This window comes from Balaenoptera physalus (genome assembly GCF_965194825.1).
Source record: "Balaenoptera physalus genome assembly, chromosome: 2".
NCBI classification, from domain to species: Eukaryota; Metazoa; Chordata; class Mammalia; order Artiodactyla; family Balaenopteridae; genus Balaenoptera; species Balaenoptera physalus.
The window spans coordinates 105,647,049-105,666,242 of NC_138883.1; the positions used below are offsets into that span (position 1 = coordinate 105,647,049).

Below are 19,194 nucleotides of genomic sequence, written 5' to 3' on the forward strand. Positions count from 1 at the left end.
TTCTGGCCATTGTGCAGACACAAAGAGATACAATCTCTATCCTCAGGAAGCTTAGGATACTAAATGGTGCTTAAAAAAAAAAGATTTCAATTCCTTTCTAAGCGAAGCAATAAGGAATGATGTGATTTGTATTAAAAGAGATTTCTCCCTAAACTGTAGCCAATTCACTTTAAAAGGTTAACTATTAGCATTAGCTCTCATTAACCACATGATTGCATTTATAATTAAGGTAACAGCAACTCTTCCATAAAAATGGAAAATGTCTAGAATTGTGGGTAAATATTCAGTGCATGGAAGCCAATAACCATGGCTTGAGAATTTATCACCTTCAATTACAAAAAGTGCAATAAACAGAAACATTTGCTCTATATTTATAAATTGCTCAAAAATCTTTGCTAAAGATCTTATAAATTCAGTAATATTACAGAACAATTCTAATCAATATTTAATAAGGTTAACTACATCCTTAGTTAGATATTTGATATACTTTGATTTTTTAACAATGCCGATAGGTCTTGGAAGAACAGGTGAAAGAGTTTAACTAAGCTCATTATTAAATGACTTTTAAAATGAAGGTCCTTCACTCAGTTCATGGAACTGGTTGAGGTCATGTTAACACAGAACACCCCTTGTCAAAGTTGCTTTATGGCCAATGTTCTGCCATGATAGCGGACGTCTATATACTTCTCATGGCTCAGGTAGGAGGGGAAAGGTTTATTCTGCCATCAAGCCACCAAGGATACTTTATATAAGTGCCTATTATCTATAATAGGAGCTAATACATAACTCTGCCAGGTGCCAATAATAAGGTGCCTTAGTAAGAAAAAAAATATTACTCCATTAAACTAGAGTGTTTCTTTAGGATCTTGAAGGCCTGGCAAATTATTTTTCAGCTTAGGAGATATGGTATAAAGCCAAGTAGCAAACATAAAGTAAATGCTAATACGTTTTTATATATCCATATTTATAAACAAATTCACCCTATAGATGTCAAATATCCATACTAAGGAAGTAATTTTATCCTAATTAAATACACTCTAGAATAATTTATATAATGATATTATGTATTTAAAGAGAAAAGCATGTCCCAAATCCAGCACTCTGATACAGCTGCCAGTTGGGCACAGGTAGATATATATATATATATATATATATGTATATATATATACAAATATATAGTTATACTCAGTGAAATTAACAAGACCCAAAGGTGGTATTGTCTAGGAATAAAAGGGGTTTTTTTTTTGTTCACAAAAGTAACTTATCTAGCACCACACATCAGAAAAACACAAAAATAGCACACTCTAGTTCTAAACAGCTATGTCTAAAATAGATTATATAGTAAAACCAGTATCATACAGCATATTGTGGATTTGATAAACAGATAAATATTTGCACTGAGTAGGCTGTTTATAATATAACATTTTCTTATCTATACAGAATGAAAGCCAAAAAGTTAACTGTATAGAGATGTGCAGAACAACATTAAATATTATGACTCAAAAGCAGGGACGAAGGTAAATTTGAAAGAAGAGTAAGAGAGAAAATGTTTACAGGCCATTACAAGTTCTTAAGTTAATAGTAAATAAGGAATCAATTGCTCAAGTTGAAGAAAGCAGTAAACAAGATTGCATTTACATGCAGATGTCTAAAATTTGTATTCTTTTTAAGTCTATGCACAGAAGTCATTTGTTTTATTGCTTGACATTCAGTTATGGCTAGATTATTTAACCTATTTTTTTTTTTTTTTTGTACTTTGGAAACAAGAATATTGTTAAAGGTGCCATAAAAATGGACAACATTGAAAACGGTTTGCAAATAAACCACCTAACACTGCAGTTCTTTATACATATTAAAAGCCTTGTCTGGGGTTTGTCATATGTTAAATATATTTAAACTGGGAAAATATGTTGTAGCTTGAAGCCTCCCATTGGCCCAAACATCCAATACAAAAACACATCTCCACAAAAGGAGCAGGCAGACAATACAGGTACATTTAAAGAAGCAGCCAGCTAATGTCCTAACGTTTACAAATTTACCACTGTTATTATATGAGATTTCAAACCATTGTGGATAAGGAGAGAGTTTTGGATTCAGTAAGATGTGTACAGTACATACGGATTTTGTGTGTGTGTGTGAAATCAGATTCACTATATTGCTCAAGAATTATCTGCATTTACATATGCAATCTGTTCAATGATAACCAAGTTCCTAGAGATAGTATTCATCCACATTAAAGTAATAACGAGGGAGAACGGAATCACACACGAATACTGCAAAGAATTTAGTTGCTCTTACAGAACAACATAATGGCATGTGCAGCATGTCAGAGCTAACAGCAAGCGATCTTTCATCAGTTCTTAGAAGGGAAAAAGAAAAAATAAGTGTGATATTACTAATGTGGCAAACACACTAAATGTCAACAGCAAACATGGATTTTCTAGGCATCTACTTAATATTCTCATATTCACCTTCTTAACATAAGACTCCATGTTATGTTGCATTGCTGAAAAAACATTGTTTCCATTTGGATTGAATATTCTGTCATTCATTTATAAATAAATAAATGACTGAATGTATTTATTGCTCTAAGTTCTGAGGGTCTGGTTAAACATGGAGATTCCCCCCCATCTACGATGTCTCCTTGGTATGAAGCCAGGCTTCTGGATTATTTTAAAAACTGTACTGAGAGCCTGACAAAAATGACCACAATTACACAAACAAATAAGCAAACAGACCCAAAAGTGAAACCAATTGCTTTGTAAAGACATTGCTTGCCAGCCTGCTCTTTTCTTAAGAATAAACAATAATAATTGGATTTCGTCCAATCTGGTGGAACCTCTTTAACAATACTACTGTTTTGGGAATACAATTAAGACCCATATCACAGACTTTTAGTAACAGATGAAGATTTACTGTTGCAATTGCACTTATGGGCATATAATTTGATCCACAGTATAAAGTTGTTTTTATGGGGTTCTGCTGTGTCATATCTTTGTAAGTAAGAAGTGGCAACCAAATGTTATAATATGTACGTCAGTAATGTCTGTGTGTGTGCATATATATATATAGAGAGAGAGAGAGAGAGAGAGAGAGAGAGAGATTTCTGCCATTTCCCATAGTCTGTCATCAAAACAAAGTGATGGTTTCTTTTTTATCTAAACAACATGGAAAGTTATCCCAAATTTTGCTTTTCCATGGTGGTAAGAAAACATGTAAAGCTTCTTCTGAAAGTGTATTCTAGGTGTGCAGGAACCAAAGCCAACAATTACAGTGATGTTCACTGACCTTATGGAAAGTAATATATCGAAATATTACTTTCAAAATGTTTCAAAAATGTAAAATGTAACCCTAAAAGCTGGCTCACATTGCTGTTACACTGGTGGGTTTTGTTTGTCTTTAAACATTAGCTCTCGTACAGATTACAAATGCGGAAGTAGAAGAATTGTGTTACATAAAGAGATTTTTTTGGTTTGTTTCTAGAGGAGAACATGGTGAAAATGGGAGTTATTTGCTGGTATTTGGGGAAAAAAAAACCAATGTTTCATCTTTTACCTCTCTCACTGCACTGATAGGTAGGGCTCTCATTTCATTACTGCTTTAAAAAATTTTTATCCATGCTATATAGGATTTGGAAGAATAGTTTTTAACATATAATGCTATAAATATACTTATCAAGAATATTTTAATTATTAGAGAAATGGTAAGTGGAGTAGGCAGGACTGTACTTCGAATGATGCTCTTTGTTGATATATGACCTATTAATTTATCTTTTGAACATACTGGCATCACTTTGTACTGCTCTGGAAGTTATTCAATGTTTTTAAGCATACAAGACTGAAGAACGCATACATTTTGAACAAAACAAAATGAACAACAGTGAAGTTCATACACACGCGCAGTTCTACACAGTTCACTTGTGCCTTGGAGGGATAGTATTATCATTATTATTAACAATACAAAACACAATTTTGTCCCAGTAGTACTGGCCACCCTGTTTTTAAGAGTTTTAGAAGATCCCTGAGCACATTATTTCTGACTCTTAACCCCAACTCCAAAGTGATAGGGCTTCTATTGTTGATATCAAGAGGGATTGTCATTCACAGTAAGTCAATTTTAAGGTGCTTATTTACCCTTTTTTTTCACCAATCAGCACAAAGAACTGTCAGAAAATAACTTTTTATTATTATTATCTTCAAATAATAGCACTGGAAGGACACATGATTTAAACAATCAATGTTTGAAACAGTGGCTTTAGGATTATTATCTGGCTGCCCCTCAACAATAACAAGTGATTCAGTCGACATTCCTTAGCCAAAAACAAAAGGCAAAAAAACCACAAAAAAACAAAACAAGAAACAAAACCAAAAAAAACTGTACAAATATGTATTTTTCCCTGAGGGATCAAGGTACACCCGCAAGTGCTCTATGTACATATTGCACTAGAGAGGAATGAAGAACATGTGCAAAAAAGCAACAATGAGAGAAGCTTACATCCTACTTAAACCTTTTCATTAAAGATTCTACTAGGTTGTTTTGCATTTTGGAATGTCGGAACACAAACAGTTATTCCTTAAGTCTAAAACTAAAAACACGTATTTCTACTATGGCACATTCAATGAAATAAAAAGTTTTCCAAAGACAGATAGACAAATTCCATCAAGAAAATAATACAAAGTTTGTTTGTTTGTATTTTTTTTTTTAGAAAATTACATTACTTTCTTTCTTTGTTTCACATTACAAAATCTTTTTTTTTTTCTTTACACAAATCACATTTTATTGCAGGAATATTTCAAGTGCCATCAAATATTTATAGAAGGGTTAAAAAAATAGAAGTCTCTCTAAAGTGGTCCAGACAAGGCTTTGTATAGAATAAATCTTTTTTTTTCCCATCTTCTAGTTTTGATTTAAGTATTTTGAATACATTTTCTTTTCCATTGACACTTAGTAGCCTAGAAGCGGTTCGACACACACACATCATACACACGAAAACCATACACACAGACATAAACACACACACACACACACACACACACGCTCCCTCCTCATCTGACCCTCAGCCCACCCCCATACACTCACAGAGATCTGAATATCCACACTATAAAGAACAACCAAACTTAGAAGCAGTGTCTTAAGTCATGTTTTCTTTAAGTTAGAAAGGGTGAATTAGGATGCTGAAGACTTAAAATAAAAACCCACACCTTTAAAGCAAACTGGGATGCTGAACACTTAAAAAAAAAAATCCGTAGCTTTAACCACAATTTGCAAACTGCCCCCAAAAGCACTTTCATCTGCACTTTTGATTTCATTGTGACCACGGCCAGTTTCTTCACAATATAATGCAATCATTTGGACACCACTGTAACCGAAGGTATTCAGGCTCTGTGCAAAAGCCTTATTTACCCTATGTTAAAAAATGTATAAAAGGCATTACAGCAGCCGGGATAACAATGATGTGATTCCAATCTTTAAAAGACTGTTGGACATTTAAGTTTAGGAAATTTTAATTATAAGAACGATTAATAATAATTGTTCTATATCACCAAGTATTTTGTGTCATCACACAGGTGTTTCTATAATAAGGAAGAAAATAAAAATACGAAGTTTTTCACATCCTTCTCTGTACCTCATATTTTTTTCAACAGAGATTATTGTTTAACTTCAGATCCCAACTTCGATCCGAATAATAGTTGTTCCCTCATTTCACCTAGCACGCCTCTATTACTCTCTACTCTGTTCCTACACTGTCGATGTACTTAGTCTTAAAGTCTCACACCCTGTTTTTCTTTCACAAAGACCTAGTAGCAGCATCATGTCAATGTATCTTGGTTTACTCTAAAAGCAATGTCACCATGGTGTGACTATTACTGAGATTAGAGCTTTTTTTTTTTGCATTAGGTACATGCAAAATCCTTTCCGGGGAAAAGGAATTTAAGTTCAACGTTGCGTTCTCTCTCACCCTCAGAGAAGTTCAATTAGCTCTCATCATTTCACAAATGGACACTGGAATTAGGTTTAGTTGCTCTTTAACGCGCTAGCACCTGAGGCTGGTCATATTCAGAAAGCTTTGGTTAAAAAGAAGTTAATAGACTTTAATAAAACCATCCCCAAATTTAGTGAATCAGAATGACCAAGAAACAAAAACAAAAAACAAACCAAAACCAAAATAAAAACACACCATTTCCCCCCAAAGGAGAAACAACAGGAAAAAAAAAAAATGGATAAATAAATAACCGAACTAAGCTTGGTACTCTTTTCAGAGTATAAATACTATTGATCTTTCAAGGAACTATGCTTATTTAAATAAAAAATTTGATTTAACCCTTCTTGCCCAAATATAAATACTATATGCTGATAGTTACCTCTCTATATAAAGTCACATAAAGTTTTATATGCTTGTAAGAAATTTAAGTAAGTATTACTCTCGTCTTCTATTTATGGCGAAACCCTTACTATATTTTTGAAAAAACAATTTTTTAGATGTCATTTAGGCTTCATACACACTTCGGTGTGAATAATTCCTTCCCCGTTTCCAAGTCCCTCAGGAAACAAGTCAGAAAGCCAGTGCAGTTAAAAACAGAGTAGAAGGCTCTGGGAAACTCGTGCTTGATGACCCAGCACGACAGCAGGAGCCGAATTCCTGCAGAAGATTTGGGAGGGACCCTGGAGGTAGGGGAGATGCTTTCTTCACTGTAAAGGGCTGCTTGGAAACTCCCACCTTTACACTATGGGAAATGTTCTCTTTTCTGTACAAACATGGTCTTCGATGGCAGACCAGAAGTTTGAATCCCACTCCGAGTGTGACTAAAATCATCATCTAAATGCCTACATTCCCAAAGGTCACTTATTTTAAAATATGCACACTTGTCTATCAGACTGTTCCTTCTCCCTTCCCCCACTGGGAATTATTAAAAAAAAAAAAAAGCCACAAAATTAAACAAAAACAACTCAATATTTCTCACCTGAACACAAAAGCCAAACAATCTTCTAAAGACTTAATAAAATAAATTACAGTCCACAGTTTTCTAGTGAAGATAAATACAAAAGTAAATGTTTGCAGCTTGCATCGACTTCACTTTAAAGGCTTAAAATATTTAATACTTAAATAAGAGAAACGGGTTCAACATCGCACGCCTCCTTTGCCCTCCTATCCATTGACTATGAAATAGGGAGAACACAGTGTTCTAGAATGACACCATCTAGAGGCAGTTAGTCTAGAAACCATTCACTCTGAGATAAACTCTCAGGGTTCCTAGATTATACCAAGAACATAAACATTCACAAAGTAAATACTTCATGTTTTCACATGGGGAGTGTGCATTTGCTCCAGATATAATCTTTGGGTCCTTCTTCTAATAAAAGCTAGATTCTGATAAATATTCTGGTTACTGATCTGTTCTTAAAGCATAAGAACTCCAAGTTGAGGCTGAGTCCACATAACTACACAGCTGTGCAAAATGAGCCTCCCTTCCCCTGCCTCAATGAGGTGGCATTTTCAAAAGCTTTGAAAAAATACTGTGCACGAGGGTGTAAGTCCACAGCACCAATCAATCAATCACTCAACTTTGTATGAAGCATAAACACATCTATCCTTAAACTGACCCAAAAGCAAAGTACAATTTAGGGAGAGTTCTGTTTCTAATTCCAAATTCATGTGTAAAAAAAAAAAAAAATTAATCCAACAGCGTGATTTCTAGATATGACCAGCCAGTCTTTTAAAAGTAATTGTGTAAACAGCAGCATAAATACCTCCCGACGTACCTTCCAAGCCTTCTCAGTTAAACTTGTGTTTCTGGTGCACATGCGACACGACAGTGAACACGCTAGCATTTAATTTAAAGAAAAAAGGTGCAAAATGAAAGTGCCTTATCAATTCAACAGGAAAAGCTACACCAGTAACTACATTTTATATTAATTAAAACAATATATAAACAATATCTCTTTTAGCTATATATAGTCTTCATGCCCATTTACCCTGTAATATATTATAATGCTATTGTTGCTAGTGCTATGGACCCTTTTCGTGCCATCCTGCTGACTGGCAATAATCGGTGAAAAAATAAAAACTTCCTTCATGAGACAAACAGCAAGTTGTGCAAAGTAATGCCGCAACCTCCGCTATGCACACCAGTCACCGATTAGTGCTGGACTCTCTGTTGTTACCGACAGATGTAGAAAGTCTGTGGGCAGTGAGCTACAAAAAAAGGACATCCTCTGACCTTAGTACCCGCCTTCTGTTGTAAACAGAGGTCAATGATCAAGAAGTCGAGACAGAAAAAGGGTCCATATCTGTAGGCATAATGGAAATCATATGCATGAGAAAAACAAGTTCAACTTTTATTTGTTTTCATTGTTTCCCCTCCTTTGCCTGACCCCGATCACCAAAGGATGTGCAGTGTGTTGGCGCTCCAGGTCTGTGCAGGGCCATATAAAGTGTCTCGGTTAATTTGTTTGTTTGTTTGTTTGTTTTTCATTGTTTGGACTTCAGACATTCTAGAAGTGCTTAGGTGATACATTTACCCATCAATCTGCATTGCTGGCTCAAATTCTGAAGTGAACAATTCCTTGTATAATGGAGGAAAATGAAGTCGCACAATGTCTGGGTATATTGCTTTAAACGCCATTAGCTTTTCTGTATGTCGTCCACATAAGGCTCTTAATGTAGACACCTTGCATATTAACTGTAAGTGGAAGAAAGGACATAGGGTCAGGAGAGAAGAGACGTGAGAATCAAAAATCAGGGCACCTGGATGATCTTCAACATTGTTTACAATGGTGAAACACACTTGAAGCAACTTAAACGTCTAGTAATAGAGGGAGGGTAAAAATAAATGATGATATAGTCGTATCATAGAATACCAGGTATACATCAAATATGATTTTGAAGACAAATAATTTGTAACCCAAAAAGATGTTCATAAGCAAAAGAACCCAAGTGTCTCACCTCCTCCTCCTATTCAAACATGCTTTCTGCTCTACCATCCTGAACCCCGCCCTCTACCACTGGGGAAAAGGAAGACATGTGGTAACAGAGAAGTGGGCAAGGGGACAGCCACCGGTAGGTGAGGTCACTGCAACTAGAGATGACGGCATCCCCTACATATTTTATGCGAAATGAGTACTAGTCAACTCCAGTGACAACAAGTTTCTTCTGGAGAAAGAGCTCTGCCTAGAACAAAGCAATTCTGGGTCTGAGCAAGAGGCCCTGCCTGGAAAACAAAAAAAAAACAGTCAGCAGGCCTGGTGGAAGTCTCAGCATTGACTATTTACCTGTTGAGTATAATAACATGACTTGCAAAAATGCTTTTTAAACTCTAAAGCACTGTACCGCACAAAATATTTATTATCTCCACCCAGAATAATCCTAAGAAAATTTTCACCAGAGCATCGATCTTGGCCATGTGTTAGGTGCTCTCTATAATCAAAGACCCTAATGGTACCCTTGCACTGGGGCAAGAAGATGGAGAAAAGTTCTTCTTCCTTCTCTTTCCCAATCCTGCCTCAGTGTCTCATTTAACAGATGCAAAGTCAAAAACAAAACCACAGGGCTTCCCTGGTGGCGCAGTGGTTGAGAATCTGCCTGCTAATGCAGGGGACACGGGTTCGAGCCCTGGTCTGGGAAGATTCCACATGCCGCGGAGCAACTAGGCCCGTGAGCCACAACTACTGAGCCTGCGCGTCTGGAGCTTGTGCTCCGCAACAAGAGAGGCCGCGATAGTGAGAGGTCCGCGCACGGTGATGAAGAGTGGCCCCCACTTGCCGCAACTAGAGAAAGCCCTCGCACAGAAACGAAGACCTAACACAGCCATAAAAAAATAAATAAAAATAAAAGATTACTATTAAAAAAAAAAACAACAAAAAACCACATTTAACCCCCCAACTTCCCCTTTCTGACCTAACCTAGCTATCAGGAGAAAAGAAAGAAAACAGAAAATAATCCAAGAAAGAATAGGGCTGATTTTTCTAAGACCAAATACACACTACTAGCACTAACACTGAAGGATATTATCATATTTTAAATTGACATCCTAATTATATTTTTATTGTGAAAGATAATAATTAGCAAAAATGAAACTCTATGCTTTGAATACAGGGTAGTAATGAGAGACTGATGAAGAAAATACAAAAGTCATTTACTGTTGATTACTAATGACTTTAATGGAACTAGAACTAATATTAGAATAGATTAATTCTATTGTTTTAGTCCTTCATAACTTCGTCTTTCTAAAATCAAAGATTTAAATTCTAAATTCTCTAGTTTATATCACGGCAGAACATTAATTCTGCCTTCTGCCCATCTTTGATGGGATAAGTGGAGGATTCTTCAGAATGTATTAATGCTTTAAAAAAAATTCTATCATTGCTCTATTATTCCAGGACACTTTATAACCAATGATAATAAATAGAATTTAACCTGAATTTTGGCCCAAGATAATTTTTTGAAATGAGAATACTTCTCTCTTCTCAGTAGGCCGTTGCTTACTGATACTTTTGGGGTCTGGTGGCATGACTTATAAACGTGGCTGGCGTGATCTGGGCAAGGATAATTCAGGCTTGTCAGTTGGAAACCTTCGGCTCTCACCTTTGTTAGTATTCCATCTTCTCGGTGATTCTTCTGTAGGACGTGTTGAAGAGCTAGCTGAATTTTCTGTTGCAGCTTTTCAATTTTTACCTTTTCCTGCAGCCATGAGCGATCTAAATATGAAAAACCATACTCCTGAGTATTCTTCCAACATGGTGTCAGAAAACCCCAACTCCTCCTGACTCCTAGATACAGATTATTACACCACACTGCAGAGTCAGGGACTAACAGGCCACTTTCACCCCTCTTTCAAAATTTGCTCCTAAAGGAGTGAAAAACTGATCTAGGACAGTTACAAAACAGAGTGTTAAGCCTTTCCATCTTTACTGACACTTGAAAGAAGGAAGGGTCCACCCTTTCCAAAAAGACAGCCATTTAAATCTAAGGCCATGCTCGGACGAGTGCAAATGAAACCACCATGGCCCTTAAGCCTTTCTAATAGTTATGTTTCTGAATGACATACTCATATCAATCCTGCTAGTCTTTCTGGAAAATATGAAAAGTGCCTTATAGTCCAAGGCAACTAAAATTGTCAAGAGAGTGCCAAATGAATTAAGGATTGTTAATTTAGGATAAAGGCTTTATGTTTAAGAATTCCAAAAAGAAGATAGCAAATTTGCAAAAGTGATGATCACCAAGAGGCAGTACTGGTTGAAAACATACATTAAATTCAGATAGGCTTGTGGATGACATCCAAATGGATTTTTTTTAAAAAGCAGAATGTTTTAAAAACCATGTTATCTTGGAGACTGGTGTTGAGAAGGGCACACCTACTCTACCACAGCATTTCTCTTGGTAGCAGGAGGTTAATTGTAGACGGGATTTTATTCAATTCTCATTTCTTAAGATTTTATCAGAATGGCATGAGGTCCTCTTAGAAGCGTACATGTATATGTACGTGTGTAGCAGGGGACTGTTGTCTGAAAAACTTAAAATTAGACTTAGTAAGGGTGGCAGTCCCTCTGAATAGTCTATAGCCATTGTAAGTTATGTACTTGTAGAAATTCTTTACCTGGACAACTTAAAAACCATTGTATTTGGTTATCTTACCTGCTGACATCAGGACAAATGCAGAAAACAATGCAATTTCATCTTCAGTTAGGTGCATAGAACATAAACTCTTTCCAAATTCAAATACAAAGCTAATAAAGTCTTCACAACCTGCCAAAATTAAAGACAGGTTAGGACTTTGGTTATTATCCTAGGAGAAAAATATGGAAGAAGGTGAAGAGGGATCTAGCAGTTGAAGATCAGAGGGAATAGTAATAACATTTCTATAGTTTAATACTTTCAAATGTTAAAAGAAAAATCAGTTTAGCCACCATCACCATTACCACCAACATCACCACCATCATCATCATTTGCAATAATGATAGTGAACTTCTGTTGTGTGATTACTGTGTTAGGTGCTGCTCTGAGAGGATTCTTTGGGTATTCTACTATTTCACAACAGCCCTATGAGGGAGGTATTATTGTTACTATCCCCATTTTAAAGGCAAGGAAATGGACTTGGAAAGAAAAGGAACGTGCTGAAGATTCCACATGTAGGAAGTGACAGCCTGAGATTCAAAGCCAGCTGCCCGGCTTCAGAGCCCACACTCTTAACCAATAGAGTCTAACAGCTATAATCTAACTGAAATGTTAACTTCACTCATTTTTTTGTTTTCTACTCTATTTTATGTACAACATGCTTAAAAATGAAAACAAATGACACATTATGGTGGTAAAACCATTATAATTTTTTTTTGTTTTTGGTCGTGCCACATGGCATGTGGGATCTTACTTCCCTGACCAGGGATTGAACCTATGCCCCCTGCATTGGAAGCACAGAGTTTTCACCACTGGACCGCCAGGGAAGTCCCTATTGTAACTATTACAGAACTGAAAACATAGAATGTGAAAGTCCCATAAAATAAAAACCCACCCCCACAAAGCTGGTTAAGTTGGGGTCTGTTCTTTCAGATTTTCATATTATGTACATATAGTTAAATGTCAACAGGCTAGGGACTTCCCTGGTGGCTCAGTGGTTAAGAATCCGCCTGCCAATGCAGGGGACATGGGTTTGAGCCCTAGCCTGGGAAGATCCCACATGCCATGGAGCAACTAAGCCCGTGCGCCACAACTACTGAAGCCCGTGCGCCTAGAGCCTGTGCTCTGCAACGAGAGAAGCCACTGCAATGAGAAGCCCGTGCATCATAAGGAAGAGTAGCCCCTGCTCCCCGCAACTAGAGAAAGCCTGAGTGCAGCAACGAAGACCCAACGCAGCCAAAAATAAATTTAAAAAAAAAAGTGTCAACGGGCTCTTCTCAAGTATACATACCTTCCATCATTTAATTGTTTTTAAAATCACTTAACAACATATCTTGGATACCGTCCCATTCTTCTTAATGACTTTGTCTTACTTTAGTTAAATTACAGAAATCTAAAGTAATTTATTTTTAAAGTATATGTCACAGTTTCACTTAGCTATACTTTCTTTCTTTGATATCTCATTAACGGTTGTTATTTGACGGGTATGGAAGGGCAGACTTTTAGCTCCTTGCTTGATTTTATGTAGCAAATCACATCCTCTAGTTTATTGAATAATATATCCCCTGCAAACCTGGTTCTTAAAATCTAGAAGGGAACTGGAAGGATATATAACATAAATTTCTTCGATTACCAATTAGATAAAATGAGACTCTAGACCCTTACGTGTAATATACACAAAAAGCATTTGAGCTGTGTATCTTTTCTACGGTGATTAACTATAAAGTAACATAGGTATAAAATCCTTTAACTCTTGTGTCCAAAAAACCAATCTCCATTTTGTTCAAGAAGAGCTTTCACCCAACTCCCATCTTTTCCCCTAGTCCTGATTTGAAGACAAAGCACCCAGAGATTTCCTTACCTAAGGATTTGAAGACGTCGGGGCTAGCATATTTCCCATCAAAGTACACGGTATTGTTCTGAGAGTCAAAGGCACGGCACATTCTGATAAATACCACCTCCAGAGAACCTGAGCAAAGGCAGAAACGGGGTGGGTTATTGTCTTGGTGAGTTGATTTTGACCATAGAGACCCCTTTCTGAGTCAATGGGGCGGGGCTTAACTAGCAGACTCTCAGTCACCTTAGCTCTCTATTTAAAAGAGCAGAGTTCATTAGAGTAATTAAAGACTTGTGCCAAAGCTTAGGCCTGTATTACTGAAGAGAGATTGATTTATGAATGACTTCTTGGGCACTTCTCTGTCCTGCAATAATACAGAATCTCGGAGTTGCTAGAAAAACATGGACTCCTGTTATTAAAACAAACAAACACCCAGGGATGTCTCTCTGAGTTCCACAAACAGCCTTCTTCCTAACAGCTTACCAAAACCTCCTGAGGACCTGGGGCACAGAAACAAAACACAGGTGATGGTTAAAACTGTGGAATGCAGGTGTCTTTCAAATTAATCTTTTCACCCAGAGGAGAAGCAAAATGGAGGGAATGTTTCCTGCAAATAGCTCAAAAACCTTAAAAAAAAAAAAACCTCTCAGTTTCTGCCAAGAGAAACTGAGCTATTATCATTTGGAGAAAAACTGTTCTCGACACCTTCCTTACCAAGCATTTCTTTAATAAGCTGGTGAAAGCAGGTTAGTCAGAGATCTCAAAATTCACTTGCAAAGCACATACCTGCTTTGAGAAGCACAATTTGATCGTTTTGACACAGTTCCATAAATCCATCAATGCGTTTGGCAAACTCCACCACATACTGTATAGCTTCTGTAATTTTGATGGCACACAATTGCCACATTACCTCCCGCTGCTGTTGAAGAGGGAAACGCATTAACATCCCCATTACCCATACCCTTGACACAGTTGTTTTAACTGTTCCTATTGTGTAAAATCCTTCTTTGGAAATGGATCCAAAAAAGCTAGAGGATTTAAAAATAATCAGTTGGCCAGTTACTTGGGTTATAATGATTGCTTCCGAGTTCTTCCTGGTCTCCTCCAATTCCTCTCTTACCATTTTGGTGGCAAAGGGACAGGGGGAAGATGTTATGAGCATATATGCAGCGGAAGATGAAAACGGGAGTCAAGAAAGCAACCCACGCCACTGATTTAACCCTGGGCCATGGAGAGTAGCAAAGTAGAATCTCCTTGTAAGCAATTATTTTGCCTTGGGGAATTTCACACCACTTTACTGGGGGAAGGGAAGAAAAGGGGAGTCAGTTATATTTATTGTGCACCTGCTATGAGCTGGGTGCTTTATGACATCCTTGTCTCATTTCATTTTCACAAGAACGTTCTTCCATTTCCCATAAATGGACACAAATGCTCACAGAGGTTTCACAGCTAAGAGGTATTGGAGATGGGATTCAAATCCCAGCATTTCTGACTCTGAATCCCATTTCACACACCTTGCTGCTGTTTACTGCTTTCTTGCTTCCCTTTGTAATTTTGGCTGCTGGTGTTACCTGCTATCTCAAAGGTAAACAAGGTGATGCACTGCTATTCCCCCAACCTGTCCTGTTTAATTCCTTTTATATACCCACTCTCCAATTTAGTTACAGGCCAACCTGGATCCATCTTGTTGCTCACTTATTTCCCCAATCTTAGTTTAAGACTGTTTCTACCAATACAACAGGGTGGAAGAAACACTGAATTAGGAACCAGGACTCATGGTCTAGTCCTGATGTTTTCAACCTCAGCCATGTGCCAAGGGATGCTCGTTTCCTCATGTGTAAAATGAAGGGGAGGATTAACCTTGATAATCTCTACGGTACTTCCTAAACCTGAATTTCTATGATTATTGGGAAAAATCACAGCATTTTCTTTTACTAAAGGCAGAATGGAAAATTAAAAGCCCTCCTTCTCCAGCCCTGCCCTCCCGTTTAGGTAATTTGTTGATCAGAGTGTTTTATAGAAGAAGGAAACTGGCAGCACTACTTGTCAGTCTCATATTGCTAGATTCAGACTGGAATTAGAATCATAGCTTCCAAACTTGTTTTTACACAAATTCTCTAAACTCCTCCTTTTTAACTTCGGAATCATGAGGCTGAGATTATTTTACATCAACTTCTGGACCGTGAAATCTTCCATTGTGATATCGGGACAAATCCCAATTCTTTGAGCCTTTTGGAAACTCCTTAATCTAGCTCCCTGTTGACAAATGACAGGACATACGTGTATAGTTATAGGAACAATAGAATCTGAGTGCTATTTCTGAAATTTCACACACTGACATCTCAATAAGGTGACAAAGCCCCAAGAACGTGATCAGCTCTGGAAGAAAGATTTTTAAATAGAAATCTGCTATCTGATGAAAAACATTCATTCCTTGGTCTGTTTGTATTCAAGCCTCCTGCACAAACACCCTTCCCAACATTGCCTCAATCTTAGGTAAAATTCTTCAGTCTACCTTGTTTTGGTAATTCTCAATCTCCTCCTGCAGAAAGGTCTGCCACGTTATCTGCTGGAGCTCTTCTCTCAAGTATTGGCAAGTTTCCAGATGTGACTTAGATATATTCTGTGCAAGGTGTTCTGAGGAGAAAACAGGAGATCACAACATGAAAAGCCAAGTTCTTCAGGGTTTTCCCTACTTAATATGTGATTTAAAAAGTAACAAGTATAAAGCAACATGGCTGAACCAGTTTTAATGATCTCGACATATTTAATAAGCAATTTGGAACTATTCTATATTTGGAGACATGAGGATGAAGGACAGGCAAAGCCAACATTTAGCAATAAGGCTTGGCGTCTTCAAAGACCCTCCTGACCTGACCTTCTCTGTGCCTTTACACCAGCGTCTGGGAGTGAATGTTGGAGTTGAAAATATTGACCTAGAGAAGTGTGAAAAATGACTGACACGACCTGTACTTGGTATTTTTATAAAGACAGATCTGCCATATACATTGACTGGGGAAGGATTACTCCCGAAAAATTAGAAAATGGTATGTTTTTGGGGACAACAACAACGTATTTCTTTTGTTTTTCCTGCAAAAATGGCAGAACAAGCATTACTGAAGTCTACCATGTCACTATATATACATATACATATATATATATATAGTGTGGTGGTTAAGAGATGAGATGGACTCTGGACCCAGACTGCTTGGGTTTGAATCTCAGCTCTGCTACTTAGTAGCTGTGTGATCTTGGGTAAGTTACTTAACCTCTCTGCGCTTTGGTCTCTTTATTTGTAAAATGAGGAAAATAGTACCTAATTTCCTATTTATCATAGGGCATCTGTGAAAATTAAGTGAGTTGAGCACTTAGAATAGAGAGGATAACACAGCATCTGCTACATAAACATTTGTTCTTATTATCCTGAAGTGTACCGAATTTGAAGATATTAAAAGAAATAGATGCCAAATAAGTTTCTCTAGGGACTTATAATCTGGTGAACATGTACACACATGCTGAAAGGACAATTCAAGACACTAGACAATAAAGCATGAAGTTGAATTCTACTAGAAGAGAAAGAAAAATAAAAACATACTAGGTGCTATCAGAGAAGGGAGAGGTGAGGGGAATTAGGGGATGCTTCTTGACAGAGGAGGAACATTTGGATTGGACCCTGAAGGAAGGGGAGGATTTGGTAGGCAGAGGCCAGTATGTGAGGCAGTGGACCAGTTCCACGTTCAAGGGATGGTAGATGAAAGAATGGCTATGGCATCTACAGGAGACAGGAAAATGTGATAAAGTGATGGTGTCAAAACAGAAATATGGGTAGAGAAGAGTCCACATCCTGAAGGATCTTGAAGGTTGAGATTGAGAGTATGGACTTGATTAACAAAAGGCGTCAGCAGGATTCTCAAGAGGGAGCTGACATGCTGAACACTGTATTTGGGGCAACAGAACAAGCAGTTTTGTCATTGGCAGACTGGAGGCAGGAGGATCAATTAGAAGGCTGCTGAAATCTAGACGTAAGGGACTAAGAGCTTGAAACAGGCTGCTAATAATTGTCATGGAAGGGAAGGACAATTCAAGAAGTGTTTTAAAAGAAGAACTGACGGGCTTCCCTGGTGGCAGAGTGGTTAAGAATCCGCCTGCCAATAAAGGGGACACGGGTTCGAGCCCTGGTCCGGGAAGACCCCACATGCCGCGGAGCAACTAAGCCTGTGAGCCACAACTACTGAGCCTACGCTCTAGAGCCCGCCAGCCACAACTACAGAAGCCTGCACATCTAGAGCCCGTGCTCCGCAACAAGAGAAGCCACTGCAATGAGAAACCTGCGCAGCGCAACGAAGAGTAGACCCCACTCTCCACAAGTAGAGAAAACCTGTGAGCAGCAATGAAGACCCAATGCAGCCAAAAATAAATAAATTAAATAAATTAAAAAAAAAAAAAAAAGAAGAACTAACAAGACTCCAAGAATACAAAACCATACCCCAAAGTGATGCCCCTCCTAGGGTCTTGAATATTTAATAGGAAAGTTATTTAAAACAGTGGTGCTGAGGGCAAACTTAGCAACACTAGTAAGAGTGTCTATTTGTTTGGAAATTTGTTGCTGCTTACGTCAAACAGAATCAGATTTGTTTGTGTGAAAACAGAGTAGGTTCACCTAAACAAAGCTCGAGACTAGAACCTCCTCAGAGATTCTGAAACACTGAAGCACGATAAACCTTAACAGCTCTACTTGGCAACACACAGACGTGAAAACAACATAAGTAAATATCATAAAAAATAAAACATAAACAAAAGAAAAAAACTTAAAGGAGACAAACTGAGAGAGAGAAAGAGAAATTATGTCTTAGAATCAGTGACGTGTGTGAAGAGAAGAGGGGAATAAAGACAAAATAATGGGGGATCAGAAACAAGAAAATAAATGTGTACATAGTAAATTCAATTTTTGTAAATATGAAAGAAATGATGAAGGCAAAGCGTTCACAGGGAAGCTGGGAGAATCCTAGGAAGGGAAGAATGGGAAGAAGCTCACAGTATTCCCTTCCAGATCATGCTTTGTTTCCAGTTAATATGGTCCGCATCTTCTTGTTTCACTTCATCCTAAAAATTGTCCCCATCCATCCCTACCTATCTGAGTCCAGCTTTCAGAAGCAACAACAAATGATGCCATGTCCAATGACCAGTAGAGGGCAGTGGCTGCATTCTCACCAGATGCCTTTGATCAAAATTCATACTTGATTTGGCAAGTGTAAGATTTTAGACACTGTGCTGTTTTTAAGTCTCCATTTCAGCAAAGGAGAATATGGTCAGACTGAGCAAAAGCTAAGAAGTTAGTGTGGTCTCTCAGACAAACAGTCTGGAATAGTGAAATACCTTGGAACTAGGAGTTAGGAGACCTGGTTTCTGGTCTGAGCTCAGCTGGATAACTCACTTTGTGACAGGCAAATCAGTTCACCTCCTCGACCATGATGGCTTCATCAGGACAGCCAAGGTCTAGATACTTCAGATGGAAAATCCTGTCTTCTGAGAAAGTCACAGATTTTCACAGTGGTATGGAACTTTAGATATCATCTGGTCCAAACTCTCATCACTTTGTAGATAATAACATTAACAATGATGATAAATGTTAACACTTAGGTAGAGTTTACTATGTAAACTCTATATAACATAGACTCATATAACAGACTCATATAACATACCTACCTACATCTATATATATACATTTTATATATATATATATATA

At 37.5% G+C, this 19,194-nt stretch overlaps 1 protein-coding gene across 3 annotated transcripts in view; it reads right to left on the reverse strand.

Annotated features, from left to right (window-relative positions):
- The window catches only part of RORA (RAR related orphan receptor A), a 725,308-nt gene continuing 706,114 nt past the window's right edge, over positions 1 to 19,194 (reverse strand). For all 3 annotated transcript variants that reach the window (XM_082446740.1, XM_082446741.1, XM_082446739.1), the window contains 6 exons: positions 15,964 to 16,085; positions 14,235 to 14,367; positions 13,473 to 13,580; positions 11,633 to 11,743; positions 10,583 to 10,695; positions 1 to 8,681 (listed from right to left, as the gene is read on the reverse strand). In XM_082446740.1, the coding sequence (XP_082302866.1) occupies positions 8,517 to 8,681; positions 10,583 to 10,695; positions 11,633 to 11,743; positions 13,473 to 13,580; positions 14,235 to 14,367; positions 15,964 to 16,085 (752 nt within the window). In that variant the 3' untranslated portion in view covers positions 1 to 8,516. The remainder of the gene's footprint in view (positions 8,682 to 10,582; positions 10,696 to 11,632; positions 11,744 to 13,472; positions 13,581 to 14,234; positions 14,368 to 15,963; positions 16,086 to 19,194) is intronic.